The 27,098-nt window shown below is 44.9% G+C and overlaps 1 protein-coding gene and 1 long non-coding RNA gene across 6 annotated transcripts; both read right to left on the bottom strand.

Annotated features, from left to right (window-relative positions):
- Positions 1–166: 166 nt before the first annotated feature.
- Positions 167–21,435, bottom strand: PPTC7 (protein phosphatase targeting COQ7). The gene is made up of 6 exons (XM_014875020.2): positions 20,994–21,435; positions 11,733–11,912; positions 8,836–9,034; positions 6,570–6,693; positions 4,836–4,965; positions 167–3,525 (listed from the first exon to the last, which is right to left on the bottom strand). The coding sequence occupies exons 1-6, from the start codon at positions 21,193–21,195 to the stop codon at positions 3,467–3,469; spliced, it is 894 nt and encodes a 297-aa protein (XP_014730506.1). The 5' UTR covers positions 21,196–21,435; the 3' UTR covers positions 167–3,466.
- Positions 21,436–21,885: 450 nt separating this feature from the next.
- LOC148221626 (uncharacterized) lies at positions 21,886–27,084 on the bottom strand. Of its 5 annotated transcripts, none has more exons than XR_015807657.1 (4): positions 27,010–27,084; positions 26,133–26,284; positions 25,191–25,719; positions 21,886–25,080 (listed from the first exon to the last, which is right to left on the bottom strand). It is a non-coding gene; the product is annotated as an uncharacterized LOC148221626 (long non-coding RNA). The 5 variants fall into 5 exon arrangements; XR_015807659.1 differs by lacking the exon at positions 27,010–27,084 and having other exon boundaries at positions 21,886–22,462; positions 23,135–25,080; positions 26,133–26,998; XR_015807656.1 differs by lacking the exon at positions 27,010–27,084 and having other exon boundaries at positions 25,191–26,003; positions 26,133–26,998.
- Positions 27,085–27,098: the final 14 nt, after the last annotated feature.

Here is a 27,098-nt window from a genome sequence, read left to right on the forward strand (position 1 = left end):
TCGTTATCTCTCTGCCAGAGCTGCAGAAGGCATTGGGTGTCACTCAGGTGTGGATCTGAGAGCAGTGCAGGGAGGTCACAGTGACAGCCCAGCCCCCCGGCCCTGGCTGTGCCCATGTGCCACCAGCCACATCCCCACATCAACAAACAGAGGGTGTGCAGGCAACTTGACTTTAAAAAGCACATTTTAGTATAAATACTATATTTATTAAATATCTTTACAATTTATTTAAATGTATTTACAGAACTATTCCTGCATAAGTTATACCTCAGACATGAAATTCACATAATTGCCTCTTAGGTAAGCATAGATGATAGTCTCATTTTAACAGCAACAAAAAAGCATCCTCAGATACAGACTCAGATTTGCTTCATTGTTTCAGCTATCTTTGTCAGAAACTACTGCATACAGTCAGGTTCTCCACACAGCAGCTGCTCCTCCCCTGGAGAAAGGAGGTCCCTTGCCAAGAGAGGGACATTCCATCACTAAATCCTCCCATCCCTGCCCGATCATCGCCTCTCCTCGACTCACTTGTAACTGCCTGGTCCCAAATCTGCTTTTTGGTTTGGTTTTGTTTTCAGCCTGAAAAAGGACATTTAGGACTGTATGTCGCAGCTCTCCCAAAGATAGCCAGGAAAGTAGCAAGGAACCACAGAGCTTTTCCAATTCACCACATCTGAGCCCTGTTCCACCCCAATCCTTAGGGCAGCTGCTGCAGCAATCCCAGGTTCCTGGGGCACAAAGCTCCTCCTGTTCCTCCAGATCCCTCTCCCAAAACAAACCACATCCCTCTGCAGCAGCTCCAAGGCAGCCCGTGCTCCACTCGCTTCCAACTCAGGGAACACCTTTCTTGTACCTTCCTGTCGTGACCATTCCCACTAACCTAACCCCTAGCAAGTGTTACTGCTTCATGCATCGCTGGGAATTATTTTTGATAGGATGGGCCCTGTCATTTCCTTCTCCAAAGATCAGTTGTGCGCAGACAGCGTTAAGTTCATAGGAAAAAATCAGGTTTGATATGTTCAGAGTGCACGTCTTAAAAAAAACCCAAAACAATCAAGCATGTGATAAAAATATCAATTCTTTATAATACAGTATTGCTTTATAAACAGATGGAAAAGCTAAAAGCTTTACTGGTCTTTGGTGTGCCCGGTGAGGGAAAAACTCATGATTTGTAAATCAAAACCCAAATTTGTTCTTTATTTAAAAAAAACAACCCAACAGGTCATGGTGTGATATGAGGCTTTGTGGATACAGACAGGGAGCACGCCCGGCCCCGGGGGAGCAGGAATTCGGGAATTCCAGACCCTCAGACCCGCACACGTCCCCAGGGAAAGGCCTGGAAAGCCGGGAAGGGGGAACGGGGAGGGCTGGGGACTGTGCTGAGAGCAGAGAACAGCCCGGGGCCACGGGGGCGTCGCCTGAAGGGAAGGGCAAAGGGAAAGAAGAATTGATCAAATCTGCTCTAATCCAGAAGCGTGCGAGTAAATACTGGATAAATGTAAAGACACCCAGGGTCGGGAGAGAAAGGCCCCTCCCGAACAAGAAACAAAGCCCTGTTCTGCATGTGAATACATTCCTCCAAGACAGCCAGAGACAGCTTGTTCAGGTTAAAAACAACAAGGACTGACAGGTTGTGCAAAGTTCTCCACCACTCACTGTTCGTGTGTCGCAAAACTAATTAATTTTTTTTCTTCATTAATATAATCCTCCCCATACCCTCACCAAAATCCTATTTTGGTCAAGTTAGGGTAGTTAAGGCATTTTGACAAGTAATTACAAGGTGATTTAAAGAAGATATCTAACATTATGCCAATTGAGGAATAGCAGATAAATTACTGAAGAGCTCCCAAATTAATCACTTATTATAAATGAAATGCCTGTTACAAGCATGATGCACTGAAATATAGTAAAATGACATGTACATGGTACATGTTAAATGACCTTAAATAAAAGCTTGACATAGTTACGCAAATATACAGTACAAGTCCACAAAAATTCTTTAAACAAGTTGAGGTAACCTCAAACTTAAACAGTTTTAATACAATAAACCAGGTAGTAAAAATCTCCTCTTGAGAGCAGGTAAGATTCCTTACTGACCAAGTTTAACTGCACTCACCTAAACAGCAACATTACCCGACTTTTTATATATAAAAACATGGCTTTAATTTATTTCTACATACTTCTCTACCAGCAAAAAAGTTAATGAAAAACTGACCAAAAATATATATATCTTTACAGCTCTCAGCTTTCGTATGAGCCTCAGGAAAGGAAAAGGAAAGCTGGCTGGAAAAGGGGGGACAAACGTGAGCTACTGTCATTGAAAAGGAAATGTCATATTGCAAAGTGGCTGTTAGATAACTGTAAACATCATTAAGGATCACTGAAACCCCTAAACTTTAGTTCAAATGAAATGTAAGCTTTGCTGATTATTCATGAAGTTTCCATTTTCGTACTCGCTGCTGCTGCCGCAGCAGAAGCAAAGAGGTTCCTGTTTGAGTCAGAAAGGATCAACTGGACTTAAACTGGTGCAGCATATTCTGTTCTACAAGCAAGAGTGGCAATTATTAACACAAATTATGTTTTATATCAACAACAGAATTATCTACCCAAAGTGAAGACGCTCGGAGTTGAGGATGAGCTGTTTTGTGCAATCTCCCACCGTAGCATTTACCATCAGCCCACACTGAGATGGGTTCAAACACTGAAAGACCTCAACTGTGGCCAGCTCGGCTGTTTGAGACTGAGCTAGAATTTTTGTTTAAAAAAATAATAATAATAATTATCCACAGCCAAAACATCCAGAACCAGGCCCATTATGGACGAATGATCTGCAGAACTTTTAAGATCACAGTTAAGCACCTGAAATCACAAAACACATTTGCATCCATATAACTTGAACTAGGTTTGTTTGAAATCTCGTACTAGAAAAGGCTCCTAAGGCTGACACCATGGATGGCAAGAGCAGAATGTTTACAGCAGTTATAAATCTCCTGAAAACCGGAGCTCAGAAACACGAAACCTCGGCTATCACTGGAACAAGACTATGCTTTATGGAACTGGGTCTGTAACACACCCTCAACAACAGAGAACGTTCCTAGGAAATAGAGTAATATGCCCTCGTGCAGAGGGTTACCTATTGATCTAGTTTGAAAGGTGATCAACCAATTCTACTCCTTGGAAAGTCACATCTCCAACGCAGCAACGCTGTGGGATGGATCCTCCCCTGTTCCAGACAAGGACTAAGCTCTCAAAGACAAGCTCCAAACCTTGAGCTTCTCCATCTCTTGCTGGCAGACCAAGACCAGTGGACTACGAGTGGTTCTTAGCAAGGGCCTCAGCTGTGTCTCGAGCCAGGCTCTGGGCTCAGGGAGCCTGGAGCAGCTGGGAAGGAAGGATGGAAGGAACAATCCTGATCCTGCCAGCAGGAAACCGGCCGGGACACCCGGGGAGCTCGGGCAGCGCCTCAGTCTGTGTACTCGGCCACGATGGAAAGGAGGACGGTGATGTCGTCTGGTTTCCCCCCTGCAAGGGAAGCAAAAACCCTCTTATTGCATCAAACCCCATGTCTTCTGATCAGCTGTGACATTCCCCATGGAAATTTGTCTAAGTGTTCAAAACCTGGTTTGAGTAGACACAAACTCTGCCTCCCTCTCCTTTGCAAACTGAGGGGTGCACTGACATTTAACACAGCACAAAACCACTCTCCTTTTAAGCTCCAGTGAGATCAAACTGTGAAAAGGAGGTCAGAACCTTGAACATTGCTGGTAGCTGGCAGAGCACAAAGCCCGTTTTCAGCAGACTCTTGAATAAATGCACGAAACACCTGACACTGCTACATGTAAGCTGCCATGGCATCAGATCTCCTCAGGAATTTCCACTGTAAATCAAACATCAAACACCTCTTTAGCATCTTCTCCAGCACTGTATTACCCTCAGGTCTTCCTAAAAGCTACTTAATGTTTTTAATAGTTATTTTTCAATCCTCAACAGCCAGAGCAGCACACTCAAATCCTGGAAAAATGGCCCAGGAGAGAAGTTTTGTTATGTGGGAAGTCAAACCAATTCCTTGGACTCTGGAGATCTGCAGCTTCATTACTGAGTGAGTTTGGAGTGACACAGAGCCCAAGTGTGACAACTACCTGAGGAAAGGGCCTTAAGGCTCTTGCAGGAAATCCTGCCCTTCTGATACAGAGATAAGAACATCTTTACTGGCAGAATTTTCTTTATTTATTTTAAAGTAAAATATTGTTAAAAGAAAGGTGTTTGCTCAGGCTCTGATGTCTGTGAGGTGTTGTACCAATACCTTTTTAAGCACAGTAGAACCATCAGAGAGATCAGTATGGGGATGCCAATGATACAAGGGTTTCAAATTTAAACCAAAAAACCAAACCCAGATCTACCAAAGAGTGGGCAGAACCTCAGCTGAAACACAGCAGGAAGAAGAGACCTTAAAAAAATCCCAAACAGAAAACTACCCTCACACAGCACCACCCACACACCCAAATCCAAGCAACAAGTACAGGAGTGCTGGAGAACTCATCTCAGGCAGGATTCCTGGGGCAGGAATGCACAGATTAGATTCAAAATAAAACAATCAGGGCTCTGTGTTCTCCATGCTCCAGCTGCTTCCCCACAGGAGGCTCCTGCTCTGCTGGGTCTGGGATGGCCTGTGCAGGCCCTGGGGGCTCTGCCAAATCCCACACGAGCTTGGTGCTCTCCTGCCAACCACATTTCCTACTGTTCTGTTTTCCTACAGGATTTTGGAACAGCAGAAATTCACTTTGCTAAAGATCTCTCCAAGACAGCAGCAGTGGAGGAGGAGAAGCTCTTACCTCTGACATTCAATCCATTGTCACAGGCGAACTGTGCAAAGGGTGACATGTACGTGGGGTCATAGGCCAGCTCGTGGGCTTGCTCAGCAATGCTCCGTGCAGTCTGCTGGATGCTCTCATAGTTGGAGTTCTAAATTCATCAGGAAAGAAGTTTATTCTCATTCAGATGCCTACAGAAGCTTTTGTGCTGATCTATGTCAGGTTTGGAGATTCCTCTCTGCACACAGAGCCTTCCCCGTTCTTTAGGCTTTGTACATTGGGTTAGAGCTGTGGATCCTCACAAAGGATGGCCAGGACCTCAAATCCCCACCAGCAGCTCAAGGTGTGGGTTTGGAGGATTTCCAGAATTCAGAAACTTAGAAGAACAATACTCAAAGCAGACTAAACCATGTCACCTGGAGGGAACAGGGCATTTGGCAGCTGTCCCTGCAGGGCACCCTGCAATCACCTTCCCTCAGGCTCTGCTGAAGTATTTGTTTTATCTTGAGTGCAAGTCTTGCACCTCTGGCTCTCTCACTCCAACTGGCAAGAGCACCCTTGGGGAGAAGGGGCACTTTAAAGTCAGATGAGAAAAATGCACTGAGAGCACACACACCTTCTCCAGGCTGTGTTTTAATGACATTTTTTCCCCTGTTTCAGTAATTCTGCTGCTTTCCTCCCAGCCTTTTCTCACTCAAGCCAACATGACAGACAACCACTGCTCTTTTTGTCTGTAGCCATTTTTAAATGCCTTGTCATTTCAAGAGCCTCCCCTGCAGGTTTGGGAATTAGCAGGCATTTATGTGATTAACTTTTGGCTGAACCTCTTGGGGAACTCCAGTGCCTTTCCCAAACACGCCAAAAGGTGGAGCTCAGCCTTCTTCCACAAGGGAATTCCAGCTCCAGTGGCCAGCCAGGACACTGCACAGACAAGGCTGTGAGGTGGCTGCAGCCCCAGTGACACATTAGTGACCTGTGGAGCTGCAGGATAAGAGGAGGCCAAATTTCTCTTAAAACCCCACTGTAATTCTCTTATTTGCATTTCACAGCAGAATAGTTTCCTCAAGGAGTTTATACATATTGATATCTCCCTAAGTGTACTTTCCTTTCTGTAAGTAAATAGCCTGAAGCTAAATGTTCTCTGCCAAGTTAAAATATTTTAATGTATTCTTACTATTTAAAAAGAACATTTGTGGTCACTAATGTGGAAAAGTTGACAGGATTTTTTTTTTTTTACAGAACACTGAAGATTTTCAAGCACGTGCAACCCACAATTCAGAGCCCAAACTATGTCAGAATTACTGGTTAGAGAAGCTGAAGTTTATTTTAAGTGCAAGCTCACCCTCAAGTAACCCAGGAGAGGCTTCTCTGTTTTTCTGTGTATCATCTCCAACCTGCACATGCAGTGTGTTGCCAAAGGCAGCACCTGCCATCTCCTCCTCCCCTTCCTCTTCTCCTCTCCTCTCCCTCCCTCACCAGTTACTGACATGGAACCAGCTGTCACTTGGGAAATTTATGCCCAAGCTGCTCTTTCTGGATTCAGCCTGGATGCAAATCCAAGAGAAAGCCCTCTGGGGTCAATGTCCCTTGGCCTGCTCCATGGGCTATTACCTGAAAAGCCTTTTAAGGATACAGCACTTTGTGGTGGGGTTTTTATATAAAACACAAAGGTTTTGGGTATTAGAAGTAAAGGTAGTAACTACAAAGGTTTAGCCAGCACAAAAGATGTGAGAGTTTGAGGACACACACACTCACCTTCAGCTTTTTCAACTCCTGCAGGATCATGTAGTCAGGCATGTTGTCAAACAGTCCATCTGTGGCCGTCAGGATGATGTCCCCAAGCTGGACATCGAAGGACGTGCTGTCAGCAGCCTCGGGGCTGGGGATGAACAGAGGTTAAAGGACTCCAGCCCTCACAAAAACACCAAAACCTCCAGCAGCAAACCCACAGCTTCTGCACTTCACTGCTCACTGGGGGTTTGTGCAAGAAAAAGGAGTAATCACTCACTGTGGAGCTTTAGCCCCAGGATGGGCTGTGAGGAAAGCCCCACCACAGTCCCTGTGGCTGCTAACAGGTCCTGCTCCAGCTCCCACACCCAGGATTTGCAGTTAAAATTCCCACATGAACAATCCTGCAAACTAATCTGCTTCAGGAGTGTGTCTCCATGGAAACCAGCAAGCAGAATGGCAGCTCAGGGCTTCCTTCTGCTCATCTCGAAAATGTAAGAGAGTGATACTTGAAAGAACAATTCATAACAGGCCTGGCCCAAACACTTCAGGATTCTGAATCACTTTCTAATTCAATGGAATATGAAACATGCCTGGAAATCACTACCAGGAGACCAGAGTCTGCTGGAATGCTTGTCTCTAACACATTACACAATACCAGGAGGAGAAAACACCCAGTTTGGGCATGAATATTGCTGCAAAATCTGATTCTCAGAAGCAACGTAACAACAAGCCTTTCATTTTTAAAGGCTCTTCAGGGGTCTGTAAAAAGGAGAATTCACTGCATCCCAGGCCACTGGGCTCTGCCAGAGCACAGAGGAGCTGCTTTGCTCAACTGAAGTGTAGCTTCAGGAAGGCTGATGGAGTTAAGATTGCCTGCCTATGCCCATATATAGCCAAATTCATCACTGAACTGGGACAACAAATAAAAAAGGACAGGAGAAGCGTTTCGACAAGGAGCATGAGTACTAATTAACGTCAGGAACAGTGCAGGAACCAGGCAGAAAGCTGTAATCATGATTCAGAGCTGAAGTGTGGGAGCACATTTATCTTGTGCTTTCCTTATTACTGGATGACTCAGATTACTTGGCTTCCCTGACTTCCACTGGACATTATCAATTATCCTTCTGCTCTTTGTTTTTATGCTGCTCCTACGGATGATAGAGAATCTCAGAAAAATTAAAGATTTTTTTACAGCTCTGAAATGTCAAAAGATAATTTAATTTTAGTCTAATAAAGAGATTGGATTACTGAAGGGTTCTAATTTCAGAGTCCTACCCTGGCTTCCCCTCAGCAGTTGCAGGATGAAGAAATAAAACCACACACAAGAATGGTCAGGAGTTTCAACAGCTTAACCAACACTTCCAAAAAGAGCTATTTTGGATTGAAGTCCCAATCTTTGCTGCACCAGCCCTGATACTGCAGAGAATCATTTAGGTTGGAAAAGATTCAAGCTCATCGAGTCCAAAGCTTTAGCTGGTTACTGCATTCCCTTTATTCCATGGCCACTCTCTGAAGATCCTGTTACCACTTCCTTATATTCAGATGAGGGATATCACTTTAATGAGTGAGACATTTTGAAAGCTGCATTTTAACACATATTTGAAAGCTGGTTATTTCTGAGTTTATTTCATATTACTGGTGAGACTTCATAAAGTCAGGATGGATCAGCCTAACATTCCTAAGGGAAGACACAAGAACAAGCCTGCCTTTGAAACAACTCATTTCTGTGAACAGATTGTCCTTTCCTCATACTCTCATTCCCAGCTTGGTGTTCTGCCAAACAGTTTTTTTGCTGGTTTTGGTCAAATACAATATGCTGCTGGAAACAGCAAGTTGGAAACACAAGTTACAGTCACATGTCCCTCTGCTCTATTCTTCAAGCACTTGCAACCTCAGTGCCAAGATATCTAAATTAGCTACTCCAAACATTCCCAGGGGAGCACAGGCAGGGATTGGAACCAAAGCTCTGCTGGGAAGCCCAGCCACTTGTCCACACACCAGCTGTAGTGGGTGACATCTTCCCATGGATCAGAACAGACCCATGGCTATGGGAATATGCCACCACGAACTGTCCAATAAATTCAGGTTGTGCAACAGGTCCATAGTTAAGTACAAGGTGAGAAATGTTCATGGCACCCACAGAGGGAGGGTGGCAGGTGCAGGACCTGACTGGATATGTGTTTATATTCTATGTGGTACAGAAGGGCTCCACAGCAGCAAAACTGCAACTTTTTGGGAGCTGGTCACACACACACACAGATCAAAAATTAAGGTTCCTCCTCCCCCTTACCTGTCACTTAAGACAACTCCTTCTGCTTCTGGTGGAGCTATAGACAGTTGGAAGGGAGTGTTGAAGTAGTGCTGCTGCTCGTCGGATCGATGGACGACTTCTCCACCTCTGACCACCAAAAATCCAGAATCTCCCAAGTTGGCTGTATGTAAACGGTGACTTGATCTGTCCAGGACTACTATACAAGCTGTGCTGCTCCCTGCAAACACAGACACTGCAGTCAGCTTTACACAAACTGCTTCTTCTCTCACTGATCTGATCAATAGTTCTATTATTACAACACTCAGCAAAGCTTAAAAGTCAGGAGAAGTGGAAATACTCAATGCCAGAACTAATACAAAATAAAACTAGGAAAATGCTAGAAATCTTTGCTATACAAGCTATGATTTTTGTGTAGAAGTCACTCTTCCTGCTTTGATTTTGGTAAACACATTATGCTGACAAATATCTGTTTTGTTTGGCTTTATTTACAGTTTTCCATCCCAACATATGTCAGCACATTCTGCTATAGGACCGGATTTAAAGAACTCCCATAAAATACTGAAATTCCAAAATCATGGAGATAATAGAATTCTAGTAGCATCCATACAATGCTAGGAGCTCTCCACACAGTTCCACTCATCAGCTGTAAATAAACCACACCAAGTACAGAATCTATTTGCAATTAAGTATTAGGTCCTGCTGCATTTCTCTGCTCAGAACATGAAATACTTTTCCTCCCAGCCTGGCTCTGCAGAGCTTGCTTCAGGTTTAAAAAATAATAATCTTGTCACATCTTCAGGATACCAACTCCTCAAGTTTAAGAAAAAAAATGTTTCAGAGACAAATACTATTCCAAAATTGAAGTAATAGCAGAAACATGATGTCAACTGTGCTTGGAACAATCCCAGCCATGCTTGAGGGCACTGAGGAATTCTCCATTCATTCACTGGGAAGCAGCCACCAACTGTGCTTGGTTGCAAGCCACAAAAATGCTGTATTGCAAAGAAACCCAAAGTCCTTCACAGCAAACAGCAATCACTCAATTCTACAGACAGGACAGGACAGCACAGCCACCAAAACACCTTTTAGTCCCCAAAAGGGGAAAATAAACTACAGCACTTCTGCCCTATCACCAGCTCGTGAACTGTCTTCACCTTCTACCCTCGTGTTCTTCCAGCAGGATTTTCCAAGCACAGCTCCATGCTGGACAGACCAGAGGCTTGCAGTGAGCAAAGCTTAGGATCAGCTTTGCTAGTGCAGAAGTCCAGCTGGCTCCAGGCATTGCCTGCTCCAGACAATTCCCTTTCTAATACAGAGTTCCCTGCAATCCACTTGCCCTGAATCTGTTCTCTAGTGAGCACACAGGACCTTCTCCATCCTTAATGAATGTTAAGTCAAAGCAATATCTCTGGAAATAAAATCTGATTTTATACATGACAGCGTCCAAAACTGTGCTGCAACACAAGAGTGATTAAACAAATGGCACAGTTTCCTCCCATTTCAGTTTTATTTTGTATAATTTTCTGGATTCAATCCTGATGAACCAAGTAGCCAGGCTTAAAGCACAACAGCAAGGAGAAGTTACTGCCTAATGAATCTTCCTTAATGAAGTCTTCTCCTGTCCCTTTATTTTAAATAAACACTAAATGCTCATTGCTGTGGTAATTCCAGGGTTTTATTCCTCCTTCTAAAAATACTGTTCTCAGCTACAGGAGAAACACTAAGGATCATTAGTTTCAAATTCTAACTCTATTAGCCGAGTGTAACCAGGAGGCCATGTGTGGAATGCAGATCTTGTGACTCAGCACACGCTGCTTTTCAGCACTGCAAAGGTCAAGCCCAGCAGAGCTGCTCTGTCTCCAAAGGCACGGGGAGAGCTCTGCCAGTGCCCCACTTCGGAGCTCCCTTACAGCTACACCTGCTTTGCACAAATAAGCACCATTCAACACACCAAATCCTAAAGTCATTACCGACCACTGCTATTTTGGTGACACTTAAGGTCACTCCTGAGGTTCCAACCTATTCTTTCGGTGTATAATGCGAGAACATCTGCTCCCAGCTCAGCAGACAAGTTAAATATAGCTCACACAGCACTGCTCTGGCACAGGAGATAAGGTCAGGTGAGCTGCGTGCATTTTGTGCAGGGCAAACATTTTCTTGGTGCAGAAGAGGTCTCATGGCCTTTAGAGAAGTGGCCCCTTGGCAGAGTTGTCAGCTGAGACCAAGCGTGGCCTCTCTATCTGCTCCCAGTCCCCAGGCAGCTGAATGCCCTGTGTCCCATCAAGGCTGACACAGAATATGTGAAGCATCTACTTCAGCTGGCTTTCAGAAAGGTCTGTAATGAATCCCCCCACAAAGATTTATAAAAGTAATGCTACCAGACATTGTATGATATGAACTACTCAAGTCAACCAACTGGGGTTTCAGTCCACTGGACATAAAAGGCAACAGCAGCAGAGTAAGGCCAGGAATGAGCAGAACTACATCCAACTATCCTCAGAAAATATTTCTCCTTGCATAACTGAAGTAGAAAGCCACAACCAGTACCATGAAGAGTTTTCAGCAGAGAACAGTTATTTATACATATAAAATACAGAGTGAGCACATGTGCACAGCATGCTCCACTGCAGAACTCACTCTGCAAACTCTGGTGAATTCACCCTTCCCACAGAAAGCCTTTTATTTTATATATAAATACACACACATCAACACTCCCTGCAATACTAAATTAATTAAAACAGTTTTAGAGAATGAGGATGCCACCAAGGCAACTGCATTTCTGTATTTTCAGTTAATAAAGTTAAGTGCCTGCAGATTTGCTGCAGACAATGACAAGAGATTCAGGCACCCTTCAGTAAGCCCAAGTGTAACACACACACAACCCAGACTGAACTGACATCTTTTTGGTGTCTTACCGAGCAAAGGTACTTTGTTCTGCAGCAGCTCACAATAGCCTGCAGTGAGAATTCCAACAGGATTGCTTGGAACAAACCGTCCTTCCTTCACTAAACGTTCACACGTCCGCATGAGAGTCCCTGAGAACTGAGAAGGGTCAACCCCGTAGTCTCTCCAGCCACCAACACCATCTGCCACCCCTGCAAGGAAACACAAAACCACAGTTACCTCAACAGAAATGGCTTTCAAAACAAGGGCTTTCATTATTTACGTCACTTATGATATTTTGTAACTAAAATGTAGGAATGCCTGGAAAATATTTTTGATTAACAAATAAATTTCTGAGTATTTTTAAGATAACTTCTGGTATCAGCTCCCAGACACATCTCCAAATACCATCTGAATGCTGAAAGGAAGGTGAAAGTCTAATGCTGAGAATGAGGAGGGTGACTCCACTAGAGAACAAATAATGGGATATTTGGGGGGAAGGTGGGGATTCAATCCCATTAATCTCTCATCAGTCCATTAAAAGGGAAGAGGTTTTATTAATGTTAAAAGTCAAGGTCAACATTTTAACTAATACAGAAATGACACAGAAAATTTTCTGCTATTCAGCAGCACATTTTTCTCAGACTACCTCCTCATATGAAGGACAATGATTTCTATTTGGTGTTTTCAATTTCTGTAGAAAATAAATCTCAATTTTACAAGTGTTTTCCAAAATCCATGTAACCAACACAATTCTGGGACCTACACTTTTCAAAGAGAGTTTATTGCTTACAGCTTCAGCCAAGCAAGAGAATGAAAACTGACTATGATTCAGAGTTATTCAAAATAACCTGGATATTAGAAAATTAGACCAATTCTGCCAAAGCCTGGGAAGCTTCTAAGCAACAAGGAAAACAGTGACTGTGGTCATGGAAAGGGGGTGATCAGAGGGAGGTGAGCAGCAGACACATTTTCTGCAGGTTATTAAATTCAACAGCTTTGAACTTCTTCCAATTGCCTAAATGATAAAAGCAAAATACTGCTGAAGGTATTATTTGAGATTAGAATGTTACTATGTGGAAATTTTCCCCAACATCTTTTTGATCCTCAGCATGGGACAAACCATTTCAAGCAGAGATTTCCAAAACGCAGTAAAGCTGAAATATGTTCATGATAAAAGCACAAAAAGCGAATTTCAGTGTTCAGATTGTGCTGAAGGACAGTCTCCTCGGGGAAAAAAAACAAACAAACTATTAACAAAGGCACGAAAATGTGAGTGAGAAGATAAAAGTCAATTTCCTCATGTCCAAACGCCCTTCACACGGGACATGGTCTGAAACTGAGACGGAAGGTTTAGAGCCGACCTTGGCGTGAACTATAATCTGACAAGAGGTTATCGCCAGATTCTCAACAGCCTATCAACATTAATCAGATTTCTCCCTAAAATAGTGCACAACCTTTTAGACACCTGCTTTGTCCCTCTGTTTTCTCAGAAGAATGTTACAGGAATGCAGATCCCTGCATTCACCTCTTTGAGGAGGTCCCGGAAGAAGCTCAATGCAAAAGCACCTTTGATTCTCAGAATTGACTTTTCCAGATTCTTCAAGTACAGATTAATCCTCTCCCTACAGGTGTCACAACCTCAGGTTAATACTGGATTAACCATTTGCTTTCTGCTGCCATACAGACAAGTCTAGAAGAAGAGATCATAAAGAAAAGGTTCTAGATCTGGAACTTGAAACTGAAACTCAGCTTCAGGTTAAATGATGGTGCTTTATGTGAAGTTAGCAGATAAACATTTATTTTCTTCCCTTTAAAATGAACATAGTCCAGACGTGTTTCTGCACTGCTTCACTGACAACACGGTTAATGCAATGAAAAGATGTTTGACAAACGCTGCCCAAAGCTCTTGGCTCCCAAGGCAGTTACAAAGAAGTTGCAGAGTTCCCTCAAGTGATCCAGAAAACCTTTTCACATAAGTGTTGGGAAACACTGAAACACAAACTCTGCAGCTCTGGCACAAAGCACCAGAAACCACCACAGCAAACACCTGAGAAGGTTAATTATCAAAACCTATTCCATTTTTAAAGGAAACATGAGTATTCCATCTGACTTTCTTTGTTCATTTCTTACTCCAGGCAGGAAATGTGAATCATGGCAGCACCCTTCACACTCTATCCTGAGCCATGCACTGCCTTTGTCTGCCTGCCTTCCTGTCTGCTTTTTGCACAGCTTTAAGTAGGCTCTGCCAGTGCCCTCCAAAGCAATCACCCTCTAGAAATCCCCCAGCAGCTCCTCTGGCTTTGCCTGGTACCACACCAGAGGGGACAGACAGACTGGCCCCACCAGAGAGGACAGACAGACTGGCCCCACCAGAGAGGACAGACAGACTGGCCTCACCAGAGAGGACAGACAGACTGGCCCCACCTGACCCCACAGCAGCAGGACAGCTCCCCTGGCTCCCACTCCACCCCGAGCTGACACAAGCACTGCACTCAGAGCAGCCCCAGGGCTCCCTTCAGTGACACCTCCACAACCTCCCAGCAGATACCAACTCTATTTCTTGGCCTTGCCCCAAATGGAAAAGGTGAGGGTTTATAAAGGTTTGGGGTCAAGACCTTTAATCATCCTGTCCTACCTTCAATATGGTTTTAAAATAAACCCAGGATCTTTACGTTCTGCAATCTCAGTAAACTGAATAATTTCACGTGGGAAAGGAATATGTGATTTTGAAATAGTTTGAATAAACTGCTGCTGAAATAGATTAAATGTAAATGAGAATAAAGTTTAAGTAAACTTTGTGCTATTTTATATACAGCAAACAAGGAGTGAAACTCTTTCAAACTGCAGATGTAGCAAAAACTAAAAACTCAGCTTTGATTAATACCAGGTTTTCCCTCTGTCATCAAAAGAAAATTCAAAGGTGTTGCTATTGGCAGGATCACTCCCAAGGAATAATGCCAAGCTCTATTTTTATATAATAACTTTTCTTTCATCCAAGAAAAAAATAAGGTATATATTCAAACGAATTACCTTTTCAACAAATACTGAGGGTTTCCTTTGAGCCATAAACCAATGTGTTCCAGTATTAACCATGTTATAAATTAGGAATCACAGGACATTTAACACAAACTGCATGGCTGAGAACTGCTGAAATTGAGCTGTACACAAACCTTGGGGTTTTTTTTCATTCATGCCATTCAGTAAATGAGAAAATTTTACAGGAAGAAGATTTCTGTGGCTATTCCCTTTTCAAGTCCATGCAGAAATTACACAGACATCCCGTGACAGTGCAATGCCTGCAGCCAGATGAACCACCACTGTAAATAAAGCAACTGAAAATTTCACAATAAATTACTTCAGAAGAATAAATACTTCTCAAGTATTTAACTGCATTACAGAGACCTTTCAGAATCTCAGAGTTAACACTCCAGTACATTGCCTTGTGCTGGAAAATACAGAAATAAGCCTGCCAGATAAAATACTTGCTGCACGTGTCAATCCAAAAACTGACTTTTCCTAACTCCTCAAAGATTCAGAAAATCAAAATCTCTCTCAGAGAAACACCTGTCAGGAAGTTACAAGACAAAGCACAAATGACTGATGCTGCAGCACTGAAACTGAGCCAGGGAAGATGTTTGTGAAGCCTGTTCAAGCTGATTTCAAAATGCTAAAAGCACCTGGGATAAGATACCAGCTGAAATGCAAATGTGAAGTTGTTTTGCCTGCCAGAACATGATTTCCCTGCAGAAGCCCAGGGAAATCCAGCCAGTGCTGAAAGCAGCAATATCTGCTTTTCACCACTCACTTGTGTGAGTGAGATCCAGGTGTTCTGCCTGGCTCACAACAAATATAAACTAAACAGCCTGAAAGTTCATAACAAAGCCCTGATACTGATCAAACCCTGTTTAATATAAATAAAGTTATGAGGGGCAGTTCTGGTTAGCTGGCAAATTAACCTGCCCACGGTCAGAGTCCAAAAGTACCACCCTGTCCCAAAAATCTCTTTAGAGCTGGGTATTTTGAAATACTGCATCAGCTAAGAATAAAAATCCCACAGAGAAGCACCAGGCAGGCACAAGTGTGTCAGCAGGAGTTACTTTTGCATCAACCACAATTAACTTTCTAAGGCACTCAGCACATCCTACTGAACTTTCAATTTCTTGAGATCCTTACCTGAAATAGCAATGAATCACTGCTGAAAGAACATCAAAAGGATATATTTATAACTGAACTTTGCATCAAATACGGAGGCTAAAATGGTTAAAAAGTGCAATGAGTTGCACCACCCAAGTTTGAAATACAGCACCTAGTATTTATCAATGTCAGAACTGAGATAAAACGATAAGATTTCTTGTTTTATCAGTGGTGGGATAAATCACACACCTAGACAGGTTCTCCATCTAAAGCAAATCCAATGCTCAAAGCCAGCACTGACCTTCAGCAGCTTCCCTGGATCTGTCAGAATCTAAGGGTGTCTATCCCCCCCCTCAGGGTTTTGACAAAGAAATAACCCAATTAAACACAAATCCCCAAGGGCAGGCTGTGTGTGACTGCTAACAAGTTACAGAAGGAAAGGTTACTTATTCACACTGTTACAGTAAAACTTAAACTACCCTTGCATGAAACAGAAAGGTTCTGGAAGAGTAACTGGGTGACAACAGGGAGCAAAAAGCAAAGGCAAAGTGAGCAACGATCTTGAGGAACAAACTGAAGGAGAAACACAGAACTGCAAACACTAAATTGTGCATCTGCTCCCAGAAGAAAGCAACAGTTCCTTTTATCTATTTCTCCCCTCTGCTACAGCACACTTGTCCCTGAAGCAGATTTTTACCAGGTACATTTCCTCCCTATTTTATTGAAGCCTGAGAAATCACTCAGTGCATTTGGGGAGCTCCAGGAGAATACTAAACTATAAATTATTTCTGCAGGCTTTATAAAAAATTCCCCAGTTACAATTACCTAATTTCTCAAGGTGTTCAGTGACAGTGGAATTGCTGAGGAAGGACAGGTACTGAGGGCAGACACTGAAATAAATCCCTGCCAGCCTGACCCATCTCAGGCTCAGTTTTCACAGCATGGATGAACCAGAGCAAAGAGCAGGAGATTTTTCCAATGCTTCCTATGGCATAGGTATGATTAACCCTGCACTGCGTTCAGCTTTGCTTATTTCCCCCTGATTTCTGACAGAACCTGCTCTTCCTTCAGGCCAAGATCTGTGTATAAATGGAAAATTGGCTGTCATCAACAAGCATCTTAGGATTTACAGCTAAAACTAGTGTTTAACTGGAAATTCTGACCTGAATTGTGTGCAGCATCCTTGCAGAAACTGTGGGAAAGAAGAATAAGCAGATCTAAGTTTAATTCTCAGAGCTTACATTCAATGCTGCTCCAGAGCAGCTCTGCTGACAAAGTCAGTGACTGTTAATGGGGTGGTTCTCAATCTGTAGGTTCCCTACAAATGCCACTGATGCTCCCACGTTAAACAGAAGATTTCCTGTGACCTGTTCCAAACAAAGACACGTGTGCAGCCCTGCAGATCTCTGACTGCTGCCTCTCAGCACCCTGAGCTCTCACACACAGTAGGTGAAAGGTGACTCCGAGGGAGGAGGGCGATTGTGGGCTCCTTTAGTGTGATAAGTTGTGATAAGGCAGCAATCTCTTTAATAGGTATGATACCAAATAAACCACTTAACATAGGCCTCTACAACCTTCAGGCGCCCGAGGAAGGATCCCTCCCTCCTCAACAGCTGCCAGAACAACCTTGACATTTCATCTACAAATCCTTTTAGGTGTTGAAGTTTACTTTTCCCGATGACAGTGACATAACAATATTCCAGGACATTGTCACTCTGCAGTTTTACCTTCCTCCTATACAGGCTGCTGACAAAATTTTCAAACCAAGTGCAGCTCGTTTCACTTTAGAGTAACTACCCTGCAGCACACAGACACTACCCTCCCCCAAAAAAACTAAAAATCAAGATTTGTAGCAAACAGAACAACCGTCAAATTTTAACTCTGCAGTGAACAAAGAGTTTCCTGCTGCCAGACAGTTTTTCCTTACTCCTGGGGGACAGAAACAGTTTGGAAGAGTCAAGTCACACTGGCTACACCCAACCTTGTACCCAGCACAGACATTGTATAAGTGCTGCTGTCACGGGATGCGCATTGGCTGCTGCAATGTTTCAATAATGAGTCACACAACAGCTTGGAAAATCCATAAAAAACGAGCAAAGAAATCAGGAGCCTGATAAGGCCAGAACAAGCAAAAAAAGGCAGATCCCAAAATTAAGGGAAAATCACCAGCATGTGATACCTCAAAATTTCTAGAGGCGAAAATTTTGGCTTTAATGTTTACTTTTGGTAAATTAGTGAAGTGGCTATAAAACTGTTTAAGTTAATTTTAAAAATCTGGCTTGTTCCCCATGTAGTAAAAATCCTACTTGCATGCTAATGAGAAAAAAACGAACGTGTCAGAGTTTTGGTTTTCAACTTTGAAAAAAAACAATATTTCTGTCCTCAAAAGTTCCAAAGGCATCAGACATGAAGCAGTACAGAACGTCTCCCAAATTTCAGTGAGAGATTTCAGTACTCTGAGGATCTGAACACCCAAGACACTGGCAGTGAATGAACAGAAAAGTACATCGTGGTACAAGCAGCAGAGAAAGGAAACACAGGCCTGAATTGTAAAGCTCTAGAGATTAACATTAGCAGCAAAGCCATTTCCTTTCCTTAGGGTGATCCCTAAGGAAAAACTCCTGTTCTGAGCTTCTTGTTTCTCCCTGTGCTCAGAATGGGAAGAAAACATGCAAAATTGACAGGTATGTTCCAGATACACCAGTAACAGGCCTTGAACAACTATGGTATGGGAGGACTGGAAAAAACCTGAATCTTCTTCAGCTTTCTGCTGATCTTACTGTGAAAGGATAAAGCTCAGACTGGAAGACACTTAAACATTCAGCCTTTGAACTATACAGCACACATACAACAAAAGAAGTGTTTAGCATTTTGATTCTGCTATAAACACGCTGCCAAGTCAACTCTTGTTTGACCTAAGAAAATGAATCCCCAAGCACTCATGCCAAAGGCTGGGAGTAGTTCTTTCACTGCTCCACCACACCCAATCCATCCCACACAGCCTCTCCATAACACACTGGTTCTAGAGAACACTGGCACAGAGGAATTTTACATTAATTATCTGACCTGCCTTTGTCACTGATGACTACTCACTCCAAGTGATACATTTGAAATTTACTGTGTCAACTGTTCACTTTGGCTCAAACCACCTGAGCCTCTTCCTTAAATGTCAAAAAATTAAGTTTGAAACCCAACAGTGCACCTCAATTTTGTTGAGGTGTAGAGTTAGGTACTGAAGTAGCACAAAATTTATGAGGGTTTTAAAAAAAAATTATTAAGGAACCTTAGATTTGTGATAGGAGTAAGAGGAATTGAGGGCAGGAAAATACTGGTGGTGCTGAAACTGTCTCTGCAGCAGTGCAAAAGAGCTGGCTGAGAGAGTAATGAGATGATCCCAGCAGCACAAACTGGGAGAAAACTCTTATGTTTGTAAACCTAAGAGCTACAAATAGATGAAAAAGAAAAAGCATCAAGGTAGAAGCATCAAAACCCACCTGAACATACCTATTTCTGCAGAAAGTACAGAGATTTTGGGTTTTAAGTGTGTATATTAAAAAACCAATAAAGAAGTGACATAAAAATAGCTTTACCAAGGGAGGAATCCCAAAACTAAACAAACCAACCGATTTTCTATTTAAATTATTTGCTTCGTGGTACTGAAGGCATCCTGAGTCTGCTGCCCTCTTTGCTGTTTGAGCCTTAAGTGGAGCTACAATTCTGTTTGTTTCCAAGTTGCCATGAAAATTAATGCAAAGACCAACTCAGAAATGCAACTCTGTTGATTCCAGCAGGAACACAAGACAAACTGTAGGTCCACATACAGCAATTACCAAATATGGCCAAAATCCCCAAAACATCCTGAAAAGAGGCTAAATCTGTCCCTTCCCCACACAGAGTCCACTTCAAAGTACAGGAGATCCTGCATTTCTCTTAAGGGCAAACACCAATTGCTCAGTTATTTATCAGTGCTGGCCTAGCATGAACTTTAAAGGCAGGCAGGGTTAGTCACATGCTAAAGGAAGGGTGTCCAACAGCTAATTCTAATCCCAAAAAGTTTATCTGGAAGAGGAACCACAGAGAAGATGCAGAGTGTCTAAAATGCACCCACCAACCTTCCACATCTTGAAAGCTGTGGCATCACTCTTACAGTAACAGCTCTCCTGAGAAAAACCAGCAATAACTGTTACCTAGCACCAACTTGCAGCTTCCTGAGGAAAACGTCTGGGCTCTGTTAAATGGCAACCAAGTTACAATGACAGCGCCAAACTGAAGAACCACCGACCAATTCCACAGCATGAGATAGCACAGTGCAACCTCACCGGTTTAAAACAACTAAACGCAAAAAAAAAAAAAAAAAGCAAACAAAAAAACCCCCAAAAAACCAAAAACCCCACAAATATAGACAGGAGCAGGGAGGAGGAAGCTTTTTTAAGGTTTCAAAGTTTTGGAGGAAATTTGCTTCTGTTACACCACAGCTAACCTGTGCAGAGTGTCAGTCAGTCAAATTCAACCTTGAGTACACAGGAGAAAGGTCAAAGCACTGTCAAAAGCAACGCTGCCCATAGTCTGAAAATTCAACTGATTATCCATAATTATCCACTACTTCTAAAATTTGAACCCTTAAGATTAATTTTGCCCGTGATTCTAAACCAGAGAGCACAATCAGGCCAGAACAAACAACGAAACTGAAGTTTGACATTTGATTCCAGTCTCAATGTCACTCTGCCTTTCACTTGACAAGGACATTGCACGCGTTAAAATCAGGAAGTGCCTGTTCAAGTGCTCTCGTCTGTTTAAATGCAATGCATATGCACGGGGCTCGGTTAGGTTTTAAAGAAAGACAGAAAGTGAAACGCACTGGGAGCTGTTTCTCTGAGTTTTGGAGCCAGCGGGCCTTACAGGTGAAACGGCCGTGCTGGGCCAGGACACCCGGCACACACAACCCCCCACGCCAAAGGCGGGCAGAGCTGCAACAAAGAGCCCGACAGCTTCCTCGGGAAGCTAAAAAAGCGAACTCACGGTGACACTGACAGGCAGAACCAGCTCCTTTGTCTGAGACTGGGGGTTGAGCCGCTCGCCATGTGCAGCTCCGGGAAGGAAAGGGGAGGTCACACCGCGAGGCCGAAGCCACCTCAGCCCCCGGCCCGGCCACTTACCCAGCACATCCGCGGTGCGGTGCCGCGCCACGAAACAGGCGTCATCCCCGTAGCACATGCCTTTCTTGAGGATGCCCTTGCGGAAATCTTTGCCGAAGCCACAGCTGGCCGTCACCAGGCTGTAGTCGCGGGAGTCCGTCTGCGAGAGGCCGCCCAGGACCGCCCGCGCCACCAGCCTGCCGTAGGAGAGCACCGAGAACATGGCGTGGGGCGCCCAGCAGCCGAGCGCCAGGAACGCGGGGAGCCACCGGCGCAGCCGCCTCCTGCCCGCCGAGCGCCCGCCGCAGGGCGCCAGCCTTCCTTCCCCTGCCCGCCGGCCCGCGCCGCCGCCGCCGCCGCTCCGAGCCCTGCGTCCCTCCGGCTGCGGTTCACCCGCCCTCGCTGCCCCTCACGGCCGGGCTCACCGGCAGCACCCCGCCACCCCCACTTCCGCGCCACCGCCCCCCGAGGGGGGGCTGTGCCAGCTCCCCGCTGCCCGCGGAGCTCTCGGGGCTCCTTCCGGGCTCGCTCCTCGCCGCCCGCGGTGCCCGGTCAGAGCCGCCCGCTCCGCCCCCGCGCCCCGCCGCCCGCCGCCGCCGCCATCTTCGCCGCGCGTGCTGAGGTGAGGTGAGGGCCCCGGCGCTGGGCGGGGCGCCAGCTCGGCCCCGCCTCCTCCCCGCCCTCCTCCTCTTCCCGGCGCGCGTGCGCGGCGGCGGCGCGCGGCCGCCCCCCATTGGCTCCCCGCCCCGCCTCATTTGCATGTTGCGGGACAATAACAGCGGGCGGCTCCCGGCAGCCCCCGCGGCGCCGAGCGGGGTCCGCGCCCCCGCCCCGCCGCCTCTCGGCCGCAATTAGCGCAATTAACGCAATTAACGTTCTCACACCGGGCACAGCGCGGCTGCGCCTAACCCACATACTTGCCCTCCACGCCCCGCGTGTCTCGCGTGCTCCGAATAACTCGCGGGGACTCGCTGGCCGCCGGTGCTTCGTGCCTGCTGAGGACGGTTATGTGAGTCACGCCGCGCAAAAATGTTCTGGTTTTTGCTTTTTTTTTCCTCAAGGATGACTCGGCCTGTTCTCCCCGAACCGGGGACAGAGCCAGCTCAGCGCCGCGCCTGAGAGGCTTCTCTGCAAATCCATAGTCAATCCATTTTGGTTAAGGAACGTGAAGTGCCAAACAAAAGCCTCACGAGAAGGGTGTGTTGTGCAGTCATCATTCAAACCCCATAAAAACCACGTTAATTGTAGTTGAGAGTGACACAAATCTCTCGGCTGGACAACTTCAACAGCAACGACTTTTAAGGCATCGATGCTGGAGAGACCCACAATATTCAAAAAGAGCCAGTTCCTTATTTTCTTCTTATTTTCTCGGTTTTCCGTGCTGCTCATGGGTGTGCAAAAAATGGCTTTTTCCCCTTGGAAGTTCCCAGCAGGTTGCTCTGCAAATTCGTTTAATTCCTCTGGGTACACGCACAAGAGGCTGCTGCCGCCTACATAACCGAGATGCATAAATAACAATAGAGGTGTAAATGCAGCAGAGGCAAGAGTGAAACCTGCCCCCCGAGCTGCCTGCAGTGAAAGGAAGAGCTCCTGCCACAAGCCACCGACAAGAACGCTGCTGAAGCACCCTCGTTATCACACGAGAGGCATTTTGCTCCCTGGGTACCTTGGCAGAGACAATATTGCCCCCCTTACACTGCTAAAGGCTTAAGCAATGCGTGAGAATTATCCAGCTAAAGCTGAAATTGCATCCAAACTTATTAAAAAATTAATCCTCGTGTCAGAACAGGGGGAAGGAGAATGAACACGAGGAGCAGCCCAGGCCCAGTGTGGTGGATTAGGGAATGGCTGCAGAGCTGAATGTGCCAATGTGCTGCAGATAAGGGAGTGCTGCTGCCAGGGCCTGGCAGGGTGTGAGAGCAGACAAACAAGGTAGCTCATCTCAGTGCCTCACGCCCTCCTTTATCAGCAAAGGGAAGCACATATTTGCAGAGCTTCCCCCACAGAATCATTCTTTCCCTTCCCTGAACCTCGTTCTTCCTCCTCCTTGTCCAGGTCCTGTCTAGTTCAAGTCCAGCCTGGCCTAACCCCTTGTTCTGTGCTGCAGCCTGCAGTGCCCTGAGGCAGATCAGGCTGGTGCAAGGTGACCTGTCCTGCATTACCTGGCTGTGCTGCTCAGTCTGTGATCCTCCCCAGCTAAAGCTGAATTCTCCATGCCTCAATGCTGGGTTTTCCGGGGCTGGAAGGGTTCTCTCTGTGCCACTTTGCCCAGCAGCTATGGCTGAAATGCTGAGGAACATCGTGAGCTCAGGGCTGATGAACTCATTTGGCAGAGCACGACTCTGTGCTTCCCTAAGTGCCCGCAAGCCAAGGCACACCGTGAGCTCTTCACACCCTTCCATCCTTGAAAGTCTTTGAAACAGCCTCCCTGGGGAAGTGGTGGAGTCACAATCCCTTGAAGTGTTCAAAAAACGAGTAGATGTGGCACTTTGTGACACAGTTTAGTGGGTATGGGAATATTTGGTCGAAGGTTGGGCTTGATCTTGGAAGTCTTTTCCAATCTTAATGATCACATGATTCTACCCCAGGTCACCCACCCAAGTCTGTCGAGACAGCCAGACGACCTCATCGTTTACAGGGTAATTAGTAACCTTTGATGAACCCTGTGAATCCTGCACAAGGATGCTGTGCCCAGATGAAAAACTGCTCTTGGTTTTCATTCAGAGGATCTCTGCGCTCCTGTGAGACAAAAACCCAACTATTTTTCATAAAATAGTTCAGAACTGGTTTTCTCCACTGTTCAGTCTCAGTCTGGATAGTTGTCCTAGTTGTCCCTGTAAATGCCTCCCAGCCCATGCCCTGCTGCCTTACTCAGTATTATTCTTGTACCCTGAGAGTCGATATCCTGCCAAGTGATATTTGTTTAAAATTCCCCAATGCACAAATTTGGCACAAAAACTGGAGCAAAGGGCATCCCCCTGGTTACTGCAGCTGGGTGGAATCTTCCCACCTCAAAGTCCAAGATCTATTTGCATCAGCTCACTTAAGCTGCAAAAACAGAATGAACTCTTCCTGCTAGGCTTGCTCAGACCTATAAATGCACAGGGGAGTACAAAGCAGAAGTGCTGCACAAAGTCATCAACTGCTGAAGGCACAAGCAGGTTTCCAGCTTGTTTTAAAACTGATTCACTTGTAGCTGACGTCAGTGCTCCCTCCCAAGTATCTTAGCCCTGAGATTGGAGAGTGATAAATACTACCTGTAATGCCATCTGCTGTACAGACTGCCCCAGCTCCTCACTATTTATTTAAGGGCTGATCTTAAATGCAGTTTATTTCAGCCTGGTTTGACTTTGTTTGGACTCTAATTCCAAATGCCTGTCCACTTGGAGTTTTAAAGTGATTTGTCATAGGGCAAACCCGATGTTAGCCCTGAAAAGATGAAGTTAAGACAGCACAGTTGGATTAAAAAGAAAACTAATGTGAGAAGAATCATATGAGACTTCCCACATGAAGAGTCAAGAGAAAATGCAGAGTCAAAAGATCACCAACAGGAATGACAGAATGGTTTGGAAGGGACCTCAAAGATCATCTCATTCCACTCCCTTCCACTACCCCAGGTTGCTCCAACCTGGCCTTGGACATTTCCAGGGATGGGGCAGTCACAGCTTCTATAATGCTTAAATGATATCAGAATCTTGCTGCTTAAACTGTAATTGGAACAGTAATGGAGTAAATCCCTGAACATGTTTTTTTAATAAAGAGGAATCTACTGCATCTCAAATTGGTTGAATTTTCATTTTATAGAACCTCCCACTTAAGGCTCACAGTGCCCTCTTTAATTATTAATTAACTCATGTTTACAGGATAAATTAAAATCTCTGCTGGAGAACAAGCATTATGTATTGATGTCCTGATCTTATCCTACACACTTGGATTTGCTCTTTGGAACCTGTTCCAGAAGTCCAATACCAGGGTGGGTTTTGTGGTGGGAGGTTTTTCAAATGGTTTTTCTTAGATGTGGCTTTTGTCTTGCCTTTTTTTTTTTTTTTTTTCTATTACAGCAAGTATTGGCATTGGGTTTAGGTGAACTGTTGCTGTGAGTGAAGCCCTAAAAAAAAAAAGGTCACGAGAAAACCAGATTAATTCCATCCTACTTTGCTTTTGAACAGTTGCCCACTTCTATTCCATTTCAATGGTAAATGCAGTAAGAATTAATACCTCTTTATTCATCCAACTCCTGCCCACATTCATCCAGGATGCAATCTGTGCTTTCAGATTTCAGCAAAGCTTGGTTTTCATCTTGGAGTCTGGTCCCCTGTGCACCATCAGCTTTGCCAAGCAATTCTGGATGCAAGAAGAATGTATTAAATTCTGTTTCCCCCTGTGCAATATCATCAGCCCTTTTAAACTGATTTAAAAGGCATCAAAAACATGTAAACTAACAAGTAGGGGTGTTTTAGTATTAATTATCTCATGACACTGCAGTGGAACAAGAACACAGATCACAACCAGGGATGATAAATAAACCAAGCACCACTCTCCCTCCAAGCCTGCAAAATACTTTGCAATTTTCCAACTTTGCAGGACTTGTAGGGAGGAGAAACATCTCCATGGTTGTTAATTGACCATGTGGGAGCTTAGTCAAGGAAGTTGAAGGGGCTGTGAGCCCCTAAATCAGCTTCATCCAGAGGGAGCCACGTATTCCAGCTGTCCTTCATGTAGGATTGCTTCTCTTTTTGTTCCTTTGCTGTGGGACAGTGAAAGAGATGGAGTTGTAAAGATTCCCAGGATTTCCTCCAAACACAGGCTCATATTCTCTTCAGTGGCTGCAGCCAGTCCTGGTACAGCCTCAGTGAGAAGCAAAATAAATAAAGCCCTGTGGTGCCATTTTTACAGGTCCTTTTCAAAATGGAAGTGTGTGAAGTCACTCTTTAAGCTTGAAAAAAAAAACCAAAACAAACCCAACACCAGCAACAGCATTTTGGCCACCTCATGAACCGCAAAGAAACAAAGACACTGAAAACACCAGCTCTGTGGAAGAAGGTAAACACAGAGATTTTGGGGTTACATTTCACAAGGAAGGCAGCTTGGAGGTTATTTTTGGTGAGGTTATTTTGGGGTGTAAGGTCTGAGGTAGAGTGGAGCACACCAGGTTCTCACCTTTGTGTCACCGTGTCCTTGGAGGAACGAGGTCTTTCCATGGGCAAGGATGACTCCAGGATTTTGCTCTTTCAAACCCATCCTGTACCAGCTCTTTGATAACATCAAACGGCCTCTGTCCTGTGTGACTCCTCACTGCTGTGATGTGGACACTGTAAAGCAGGGGCACTGTGGAATTATTTCCATTTTCAGTGGATGGTGCTGGAATTTTAGAGCTTTTTTAGAGCTTTAAAGAACTTGGTCAGGTTAAAAAAGAAATAAAAGCAGATCAAAGAATTATGGAATTTTTAAGGTTGGAAAAGGTCTAAGGAACCCTAAGGAAAGATGATCACTTAGTCACTCTCTAGCCCAGTTCTTTTTCAAATTAGTACAAAAATAGAATAATTTAGGTTGAAAAAGACCTCAGAGATAACTGCGCACATGCAAAGATTACAATTGAATTACTAAATATGCTCACTGAGCACTGAGGACCCACAGCATCTTCAAAAGGAGAAACTTCAACACTTTAAAAATGACTTTAAGGAAAGATTACTTTAAATACAGTGAAATATTGTATTTTGTATCTCGCAAGGGGCCATTCCCTTATTTTTTTTTTAGGTGTGGCCTTCCAAGAGCTTTTTCCCAAAGCACCTCTGTGCATTACACTTGGATCACGACACCTGAAACCCTTCCCGTGGCTCTGAGGGGGCACCGACCCCTCACCACCGCCGGGCTGGGCTGCTCCTGAGGGCGCTGGGTGGCACAAGCGGCCGTCTGGCACCACCACGACGGCCATACCCAGCCAGAACCCTGCGCGTGGCCTCTCCCCGAGGCTCCCCGCGATGAGGGAGCCCGAGGGCGGCAGAACGAGCCACAAATCCCCTCACCCATCCCCTACCCCTCCCCGCCATGTTCCCGGGGCGCGGCCCTTCCCCTCCGCCCGCCAAATCTCGCGAGAGCGCGGCTCGCCCTTCCCGTCATGCCCCG

The sequence above is a fragment of the Sturnus vulgaris genome, chromosome 19 (assembly GCF_052056855.1).
Source record: "Sturnus vulgaris isolate bStuVul1 chromosome 19, bStuVul1.hap1, whole genome shotgun sequence".
NCBI classification, from domain to species: domain Eukaryota; kingdom Metazoa; phylum Chordata; class Aves; order Passeriformes; family Sturnidae; genus Sturnus; species Sturnus vulgaris.